The sequence below is a fragment of the Megalopta genalis genome, chromosome 7, assembly GCF_051020955.1.
Source record: "Megalopta genalis isolate 19385.01 chromosome 7, iyMegGena1_principal, whole genome shotgun sequence".
NCBI classification, from domain to species: domain Eukaryota; kingdom Metazoa; phylum Arthropoda; class Insecta; order Hymenoptera; family Halictidae; genus Megalopta; species Megalopta genalis.
In genome coordinates this window covers 13474280-13485583 of record NC_135019.1, presented here as the reverse complement: position 1 = coordinate 13485583, position 11304 = coordinate 13474280, and the positions used below count along the sequence as shown (strand labels likewise).

Sequence of the window (11304 nt, the reverse complement as noted above, 5' to 3'; positions counted from 1 at the left end):
GCCCGCAGTTTGTTTTGATATAGCATAAATAAATACGGCAATCGGTGATAGACAATTGTTGCGGACAGACCCGGCGATTGGTTCGCGCGTTCACGGTTCCCCGAGAGCGCAGTTCGCCGCGATAGCTCGATGACCCTTTTGCGATATTTTTTGTTCGCAATGAGTCAAGACCAGAACCGCTTCCACCACGACCGATGATTTTTCCTGCTTGCTTATGGTCGACCCGCGTTAACGATCGTAGAATCTATCGCGGTTTACGTAAATATTTCGACTTGTTCATTCTCTGTTTGCACCGTTCGCGTTTATTTAACAAGATTAAAGGCTCGCTTTCTCTTTCGATTCGTCGACGTAGATATGTTATCTTTAAAGGTTCGTTGTAACATGAAATCGTTCTTTAAAAGGGACGCTATAAATAGTTGGTAACATGACGCGTTAGTCCAAATAGAACGACATGGAAATATCGAAGCGTTTGCAGATCGCAGATGGGAGATAGAAAAGTTTTGTAATTTGTATTTGATATGTGCTCGTTGAAGACTGCCAGTTAAATGAAGTCATTCGAGCACATAAGTATACGCATAAATAGGACTAAGGAAACATGCTTTCCAGAATGATGAAGTTGCTTTCATGTTAACTAATGTAACATATCTGCATTCGGTGTTATGCAGAATTCAAACTGAATTATTCAAGGAATTATAATTACGAAATAATTGAATCGCATTATAATACAATCGTATTGTAATTCGTAATTCATATCTCCATTCAATTGAGGTACAATGTAATTCATGATTGCAATTGGAGCACAATTGCAAAATACCAAGTAATTAGATTACATTAATTACGAATTACGATGTGAGATTAATTTATCTTCTATTAATTAAGATCAAGAATTACGACGTAATTGAATTAAAATTACGACCCGAGGAATAATAATATGTCAATAGGTAATAAGAGAAGAAAATACGCAGAAGAGACAAAAACTGAATGTACGAATTTGAAGAATTGTACTTCAATTGTATTGTGTATCAATTACACTCGTGATTAAATATGTTATTAATATAACATAATATACTCAGAAAAATTGCGTTACATGATACATACTAGCTTTAACACTAGAACTACCAAATAAGTAAAAATGACTTATTTCTGATTTTGTTCTTTTACAATAACTGCTATTATAAAATCGTTCCCACGAGAAATTTTGAGATAAACTTCGTATGACATCCAATATCAATTTTCTTTTTTATATACGAATTTATTAACCGTCTAAGTTGTATGCCATTTTGAGAACGCGCAATCTATAACAATGTTATAGATTTAAAAAAAAGCACTTTATTCGATAATACATTACAATTTAACAGCAGATCTTTATGCAAAATAAAAATTCCCGATTTTGATTGCAATAAAGAGGAGTCGAATACAAATTTATCTTCATTCTTAACATTTTTAACGAGTTGAAATTAATTCAACAGCATTGTTAAATTTATCTCTGCAATTACCGTCTTGTGTTCTACTTACTTACTTTTATCATAAATGCGTAAAATTCGCAGTATAATTATAATGAAAGTAATTGTAAATTATAATCGAATTTTGTTACTGTTAAAGAACAATATACATTAGTCGCGCTCAGAGCTCGACAGTTCTAGTCTTAATTATTTTTAAACTGCAAGTAAACTGCAAAGTATGCTTGACAAAAGTAGCGCAACGTTTATGTTGTATACTGCTGTTTACGTGTACTTTCTCCTTTATCTCTCCTTTTATGTTCTAAAGCATTCTAATATATGTTAAAATTACAAACATGTCTGTTTGTTTCATCTAAATCTTATCTTCATAACAAATACAAGCTTTTTACAACATAAATTTTGGAAGAGTTTCTTGATATACTTCGTTATTTAAACATATATAATAATCGAAATCAGACAAAGTTGAAATAAAACCAATATTTTTGTAAATAGTATTGTTGTAAAACAGTAACCACTAGTTGCGTATAAACATAGGCGAGAGTCAAAGTGTTTAATTTGTGGTATTTATAAAAAATACAATCTACCATGATATCTTTATGTGATTTATTCATATTATGTTATACGATTTTTATGAGGCATTCGCATAATATGAATACAATATAACATCATAAAAATAATATAATAAAAAGTAGATATTTTTAACGCTATATTTTCTCATTTTAGTCGGCCTTAAAAGAGTTAAACGAGCTCTCACTCTACGTACATGTATATTTCATAAATTAAACTACAAATATCGACGATATTTCATGCATAATTATCTTTCTACGCGTGCAAGAAGCAATTGTAGAAGCAGTTCGACGATTAAATGACAATTCGATCAAACGCGCGCCGACAGCTATGTTCACAATGTTACAAGTATCGAGCACGTATCGGAGAGGATCGACACTCGAGTTCTTTTCAGGAATGCGTTGGATCAGGAAAAATCGTGCGAGATAAGCAAAGTAGCTTGCACCGGACAGAGAATGAAAATTTCAACGAAGCAAATGCGCACCGTAATGGTGGACGCCGCGCACGCGTCGCAGGCGACGCGGCATGATTCAACGTGCTGCGAACGATAGCGCGTCCGAGGTAGATTGTCTTTCAAGTTTTTGCTATTTTATAGAAGTCAGCCTGTAGTCTAGGGGTACGATTCACCACCGTGAAAATCTAATATGTGGTTTGAAACGGGTATTCGAGACTACAAGCTGATTTTCAATTTTTTCAGACGTATTTTTACGGTCAAAGGTCGACGATGTTCGAGGGTACGCGGCGCTGTTAAAAATGCGAATTTAATTTCGTTTTTAGGACGAATATTCATGAGCGTGACGTCAAAAGGCCTTGATCGGGGATAAAAGTTGGCGCATCAGCGATAAGCGTTATCGATACGGCCGTTGCAGTCAGGTGTAACGGGTGTTTTGTACGTTATTCGAGTAATCCGCGAGCAGGTCTCTGTCGCGCGATAGACGCGCCTGAGTGCATTCAACTCGTTCTCGTCTTTTTGTCGCGGGTCAACAGCATGCAAATAGACACCGCGCGTTCGACAAAAAAAGAATTACGATCCAACGGTTATATTCGACACTTTGCGAATCACACCGTGTACGTGCAGAAGCAACGCCGCTACCAGTTTCCGATTGGCTGACCTTCCTCTGCCAATCGCGGCGATTATCTCTGCGATTGATAACGCGAATTAAATCAGGCGTGATTCATGCAACGCTACGTGTGAAACCGCGTAGGTGAATTTCGCGGTTGAAGAAAAAGAAAACACAGGATACTGTTCCCGGCGATGTAAACTAACACTCGAGCGCAAAACGTAACACCTTTCGTGCCTTCGTTTCAGCAAAACATAGTTAAATCGTTCGTTTATTTCTGCCGGAGATCGTTATCTGCGCAGAGCTCGTTTCACCTCGACTTTCACTTTCTGGTCGGTTCCAAAATGTGTTTGACACGCGTCGGTGTCTGATGAGCATGTTTGACCCTTCTGTTCGTAACCAAGCGATACAGTAAATTCTCCCTAATTGACCCTCAGCTTGTACACAAATATGGACAATTTTGGAAGATGAGATACGATTGTTCGAGCCTTGCGGCTCATTTTTATAGACGCCGATTGTCCGAAACTATATAAAAACGAGTCACAGGGCTTTTGTTTCCAAGCTGAGGGTCGATTTGGGAGAATTTACTGAATATGAAATATGTTGCGATAATGTTACTCTTGTTATTTATATTATATATTATATATATTATATTATTATTTATATTATTATAATATTACTCTTGTTCATTATTAATACTCTTAATGCTTCCTTCCTATAACATACCGAATATTATTTCGAAAAATTTGGGCGAAAAATAATTTGAAATTACAATATCGTTGCACGTTGAAGCGAATAGCTGCTTGTTATTTATAAAATCAAAAACCTTTTCGATGAATTTTTCAGCGTGCATATAAGTTATTGGCCCATCTCCCAACTCAGTTTTCTCGAGAACGAAGCCTTGAATGAAAAAAATTGTTATTCTCTTTCTTCGTCTTATCTTTTGACGTAGAATCAGCTCCTATCCAATTGTACCGTCAGTTACATGACACCTTGTATGAATAATGCGACACTATATTATAGTCACATAGCAAATTAGCGAATTAGCTATAGACTGTATACTATTGACACCGCGTTCAATAATCATTTCATCGACTAGTTTTGCATTCGATGCAAGTGGAAGGAAATGTGGAAGAATCCGTTTAAAGGCGGAGAAACGCCAGAAAAAGTTTTGGTGATTACCAATAATGCTTACATCCAATTCGCGATGAACACAATTAAAATACATAACACTTGTTCTGCAATTAATTAATTATTATAATTGAAGGTTTCATGTTAATAAATAAGCAGCATTATGAAGTTTGTATTCCGTATAAATGAATTACTATAATCGAATGTTTCATTTTAATGAATAAGTAGCATCATGAATTTTGTATTCTGATTTATTTCTATTCTATATTCTCAATTCGTTCAACTATGATTTATCGTGTATGGGATAATCCGGTATCCCGATTGTACAACAAGCGTATAGATAAATTTGAAGCTTCGTTATTTAAAATATATTATGTAAATTTTTGGTTATGAAACCTCGATCGAAATTGTATAAAGAATGAGGATCCAAAACGGTCTTGCAATGTTTTGTCAGAAACATTAAAAATCACTGAAGGAAATATAGCGTTAAGCTGCCAAAAGTTTCTTTCTTTCGTTTGTTTATAACGAAGCTTCGCTAATAACACAGGTTCAGTCGTTTAACGCAGAGCTCTATGTGCTGACTTATAAAAACGATTTTCATATTAACGCTAAAATATCACGGTCAAGCGATTCCAATTTTACAATTGTAACAATTGGAAATGACATTATTGAAGCATATCTTATAAGAAATACTATAAGAAACCTAAATAAATTCGATGCTCTTATTTGTATGAAGCAATGTACACCAGTCATTTTCACTATATTATGTTAATATATGTTTGAATGAACAAATTTATTTAAAGATCTTCGCTGAAAATATCTTTATAGATTCAATAATTGTAGAATAAAAACTATATCGAACTGGTCATTTGTCCGGCGATGGTACGGTTAGCGTTAAAGTTTACAGAAAACGAGCGAATCCAGGGTAGAATTATTATTATCATTGTATACGCATTATTCCGTTCTCTGCTAAAACATAAATGCTTTCATAAAACAATAGAACGTATACCTATGCTTCGCTGTCATGTAGTCCCTTGTCGTTTATCGCAGTTCCAACACAAAGCATTCGAATCAATAGACAAATGTTAACAAGTTAAAGTGCCATCTCGGTCACATATGAATGACACTGATTTCTGACCAGATTTAGGAATTCATTATTATTGCGAAACATTCGAATAGAATGACCTTTATTAGGACTTTTGGAATGCGAACGAGTTGAGGCAGTCTCCATTATAACACACTTTAACTTTCCAGTTTCTAAAAGACGACATACTTAGCACCTAGTTACGGTGTTTTAGCTACTCCGATAAAATTAATTGAGCACAACGCCTGCTTGCAGGTGATGTACTGATATACCCATTACGATCGTAATAAAATAAGCTGAAGACCATTCGGTATTACTAACCTGTGAACACAGAACAGGTATTACAGATCAGTAGATTATGTTCGGAATTTCCATAACGCGTCTGAGACGATGCAAAGGATTATCCTTTTCTTATAATTTAGATAAAATAACGCAACTAGTGAATACTGTTTTATAATCATAATAATTAATAATAATATAATAATTAATAATAATAATAATAAAATTGGTTTTATTTAAGCCTTCTACGATTTCGATTATAATATACGCTTAAATAAGATCAGGAAACCCTTTCGATGTTTATTTCGTGAACTTGTCAAGAAGGAAAAAAAGTTTGCATTTGTTGCGAAAATAAAATTTAGATAAAACAAAACTAGAACCCTCTACGACGATAAAGAGATAAGTACAAAGCATATGTAAACAGACGACAGAACACACGATTCTAACATCGATTTTAACAAACGTGCGCAGCTTAGGCGGTCCTTATTTTTCGACTTTTGATTTCTCCTAATTTTATCGCTTTTTAAATTATGACACTTTGTGAGAAAATTATGTGTGCAAAATTGTGTGCATTAATGTTATGTGTTCGGTTAACAGAAACCCGGGGACGCATTTCCGTTAAATTTTGAAAATGTTGAAGTTAAAATATTAATGATTTAATTTCATTTTCACACATAACTGTATTTCGTAATTTTAGAAATAATGTTAAACGTTTTTGACCAAAAGACAACGTCTTTTGTTACAATTTGCAACAATGTCAAGTGTTACCTGTAAAAATATATACAAAATCTTTGAATTTGATTTACCAGTAAATACAGTTTACGATGCAAAATCTGACAAGTGGTGTAATACATATATTGTGCCTGGGCATAGTGTTATCGATGAAATTTCTATGAAAGGTACTTTTCGGAAAAACATTTGACACGTATTTTCTGTTATCGGCCATCATCGATGTTGGAAAGGTGAAAGCAGCCCTTAGAGTTAAGGATAAAAAGTACGTTTACGATACGTACAGTTACGATGTTGCACGTGTTGCAATAAGGTGACGGACTTTTCTCGGTGAGAAATTTGTGGGTAATTCACGCGCGGTCAATAATGATTCTGTTATTTCCATTCGAAAACGTTGAACAACATTCATATTCGGTGGATTACGTTCGAAATCATAATAACAAGTCCGACACGTTATTATATCGCAAGGGGTAGACAAATCCCATCGGAACAAAATGTTTCGAAACAATAGTAGCTGAAACGTGATCGAGGCAAAGTAGAGCAAATGTTGTTCAGGCTAACGAATAAGTTGAATTATTTGTCATTCACGGACAAAACGTAAATGAAGTTATTCGTCATTCACGCGAATAATAAATAAATCTAACATCGAACAAACTCTCTGAAAATAAAAAGAATTAAATAAGATAAAATATTTTTCATCGAGAATGCCGAAGAACTACGAAACAAAATAGATCAAGGCGTCCAACAAATTCGAGAAACGCCAGAAACGATAGAGGGCGTAACCAGATCAATGATAAGAAACGTGCAGGTTTGTCGTCAAATGGCAAGATAATTCAAACAGAACGTACATTATACAGGGTGTCCCAGGTTTTAATGTTCAGACTTTGTCAGTATATTCTATGGCACAAAGTAAGAAAAAAATGTTATGTAAACATAGGTCATCTAGAGCTTTATTAAGAAGTTATAACAAAAATTCAGAATAGGAATAGTAATCAACTAAAAAAAAAGAAATAAAAAATAAAAAATAAAAAAAAATCTTCGATCGATGTCAATCATGTATTGTCAACAACGGTTATTAATACATTTCGAAATGTATTAATAAACACAGCTTACATAAACACACGGCATGTGCTGATCTATTCACAAGCCAATGCTCGCAGTAACAGCAAGTTAATTACTATTCCTATTCTGAATTCTTGTTATAACTTCTTAATAAAGCTCTATATGACCTATGTTTACATAACATTTTTTTCCTACTTTGTGCCATAGAATACACTAACAAAGTTTGAACATTAAAATCTGGGACACCCTTTATATCATAAACGAAGGCAGATTGGACATGTGTCTGTACGTATTTTTCTCCATTATTTTTCAACGTACGATCGTCTCTCGAATCGGGGGCCCACATATTGTGAAACGTCCTGTACGATAACATAAATACCGTAAATGGCATAAGCTAGTGTTGTTGACCGCATTCGTCCATGGTCGAACGCGGGCGAATAAGGACACGGCGAACAATAAATAACGAACGAAGGTTCGCGAAACGAATAATGAATAACTGGAACAGCGAATGACCGAATAACGATGAATTATTTATCCGTCACTTTGATTCAAATACAATTTTATTCGAATAACGCCCAGCACTGGGTCGAGGGAGTTTCGAACGAGCGCGTGGGAGAAATCGCACGGCGAGAGGTCGACTTCCGGGGGTGGAAAGCGCATGCACAGAAACATGGCGTCTCCGTCGGGGTAGATTGTCGAGTGTACGGCGGACTGGTGGGGTTTGGCGGGGTTTCGCGGGGTTTGTCGGATCGATAGCGCGCATGAGGGGTGCGCGAACACCTACGAGTACGTCGGTGATCGTGACGACATAGCCGCCACCGTGAGTCGAGTATCCGGCGAGTATTCCCCGATGTCAATAGCGTACGTGCGTCCCAGTGACGAACACCGGGTTCGGTAGCTCGTCGACGAGAGCTGGGATCGGGTCGGGTCGGGTCGGGCCGTGCCGTGTCGTGTGTGTCCACCGCGCGGGTATCCGATCGGGATGCCGGCCGGTTTCCGTTCCTCCGATCGCTGTCATCGCTCCGGCCGCGTTCATCCCCTTCGAAGCGACAGCAATCCGCTCTGAACAAGGAGCGAGCGCGGATACGAAACGCGAGTGACTCTGATGCGAGAGCTTGTGTTCGGGCTGGTATCGCGCGGAAATACCGCCGAAGCCGAGGCCAAAGCCGGAATCGGAGCCGGCATGCCATCGACTTGAGAGCTAGTGATATGTCCGTGATGTCTCGAGGCTCGCCCTGGTGCCTGGCCGCACCGGGGCCCAACAAATTCCCAAAGCTTCTCCTGATCGTCGCCGCTGTCCTCGTCGGCTTCCAACCGCCAGGCGTCGTCGGCGAGAAGAGCAAGAAATGTGAGTAACGCTCTTCTTTTCTCTCTTCGTGTCTGCTCTAGCTGCGCGCAGGTAAAACTGTGACAAAATACAAGGTTGTTTCTCGGCATGAAATGCTGTTTGAATGTTTCTCGGGTCATGCGCTCCGGCGAACGCTTCCCGAATTTCCTGCGACTCGCCGGAAGCGTTCGACGCTTTTTCGAATAATTCTCGTTCTTTCGAACGAACGATCGATCGCGAAGAAAATCCCAAAATCAATTTGATCCCCGCTACCCTGGATTCCGATGTGGACGCTCGCGCTCTCCCTTCGCTCTTCCAATTTGTTTGCCGTAGCGTATGGTCAGAGTGCGCCAAAACGTTTCTAGCTCTTCGCGAAGCAAACTGCTGTACGTGTATCGTGCCGTTAGTACTGCTGCCTGTATCACGCTCCTAAGACCACGTGGGAAAAATGCGAAACAACAGTCGCGCGGATAAAAAATATATTAATGATCGGGGGAGGGGGGGAAGGTTTGTCCCGCCGATTATCGCCGAATCGTTCTTTCGGATCGCGAACAGAATAAAATCGCCCGGTTACAGTAAGATCAACGCATCGATTTCGCCACGGACGAGTTCGCCAGCCGAGCCGTTCCCGGTACTTTCGTTTTTTTCTTTTCCTCCTTTTTCTCGTAACGCGGAAACTTTTGTCAACGCGCAAAACGCGGTCGAGAGCCTCTTCATTGTTGGCCCATCTCCTTTACTCTCCGCGTATCTGGTTCGCCGGCCCCGTTCGGCGGTTTGTTGAAACGAATTGGGCCAATTCGTGGATGAAGCGCATTCTTCGGTTTGACGCTACCCCCGATGTCCTAATTCCGTTACAACGATCCCCGAGCGCACGGGAACGTCCGTGTGTCCGTGTGCCGTCCGCGTTTGTCCGGGATCGTCGGCCCGACGCGAATGCTCGCGGAACGATGAACGATTTTTCGCGGCGAGATCGCGGGGGCCGTCGGCTACAGGTGCCGGTAAACGATCGGACTGTCATGCGAAAATTACTGCGATCGCGGCGAAGTTGCCGGATCAACGTTAATTGTTTGCCGGAGCGGTGGTAGGCGGCAGGAAGATTACCGCGTCGCCGTGGCCAGCGTACGACGAACGTGACGCGGGCCGATAAACGAAGCTAATTACGACAGTCAAATTAGCTCTCGGCCGAGCAGCCATACCGCACTGATTTCGCGATGACGCGTGATCGATCGATGCCCGCCGATATCGTCGATCAAAACGTACGCGTGTCGTAATTACGTTCGCCGGCCGGTTGTCGGCGCCGAGCCGCGCGCCGCTGCCACCGGGGGAAAGAAACACTGGCCATTTCGCACGCTTACGTTACACATTTCCTGCCGAACACCGGCATCTCCGAGCGTTTAATTGCGCAGCCGATGGCGGTATCATAAGCGTCGTATAGTTGTAAAGCCGATGTAGGCTTTTAAACTCTACTCAGAGATTAAACTACATTCGAGAGAGAGAGAGAGAGAGAGAGAGAGACCGCCTTTAAGCACGGCTTAGACTTTAAGCTTCGCCGGAGAACCTACGGGCGAATAGTTTTGATTGGTAATAGACCAGGAGAAACATGGCCAGCAACAAATTCGGCGCGAAGACGGGGTCAGCACGCGGCCGAGTCTCCGCGTAACGGAGTTAACGGGTCCAATGAATTTATTATTGTCGCAGCCGGTGTCCGAATAATCGACGAACCCCCTCCGCGAACGGGACAATGCGAGGCCATCGTGGAAGCGAGGCCCCGAAATTTCCTGGAAAATTGCGCGGGCTATCTTATCGTTCGGTTCGCGTCAAATCTTTTCCTATAATCCTTTTTTTCGCTGAGTCGGCCGGAGGACAGTCTACGTTTAAGGGTTGAAAATGTTGGTTTTGCAGAGATAAGGGAGCCCGACTTTGGGCACCACTCTCCACCTTTATGCCGCGAAAGCGGTTTTATTTATGGCGGGGCTCGTATGTTGTGGCCCGGGGGGAACATCGAAATTCATTTTCTATTCACCGATAAGCACCTTAAAGGGTCGCTTATAGCTATTTTCTTTCAACTCTTCTTACACTAGAGCCGTGAAAGTGACGTTCGGATAAATGAGAAATTTTTCAGGATGGCGCCAGGATAATGGATTTCTTTCTTATTTTCGATCTCGCGACACGCTGTCGCCCGTAACGCAGCCGTATGCTTGATAAATTCTGGGATTTCCAGTAAAAAAGAAAACAGACGAAATTACAACGCCGCCGGCGTTCGAGACAGAGGAACCAACCTCGAATCGGCTTTCAGCCCGGAATTCGCTCGTATGAAAAACCTTTCGGACGATCGCGTACTTATCATCGTTTCACGGCGCACTTGGTGCGTAGACGATTCCTCTTCCGCGGAGGGGCGAACATCGTCGGCGGTGGCGTACTCCTGTTTCTTATGTCCTCCCCGTTCCGCGGTCTTCTCGAACTTTCGCGGCAATCCTTGTCACTGTCTGGCGGCTTGATTTCTTGCTAAACTCTCCCGGCAAGAAACTTCGCGTCCGGAAACGAGTGACTCGTTCTCTCCCCATTTACTTATCCGTCGGGATGGCCGGTCCAGGTCCGGGCTCT

At 40.5% G+C, this 11304-nt stretch overlaps 1 protein-coding gene across 1 annotated transcript in view; it reads left to right on the top strand.

Annotated features, from left to right (window-relative positions):
• The first annotated feature begins 5824 nt into the window (after window positions 1-5824).
• LOC117221774 (uncharacterized) overlaps window positions 5825-11304 on the top strand; it is a 196436-nt gene continuing 190956 nt past the window's right edge. Inside the window, exon 1 of the mRNA XM_033472971.2 lies at window positions 5825-8721. Coding sequence (XP_033328862.1) covers window positions 8583-8721 — 139 coding nt within the window. The 5' untranslated portion in view covers window positions 5825-8582. The remainder of the gene's footprint in view (window positions 8722-11304) is intronic.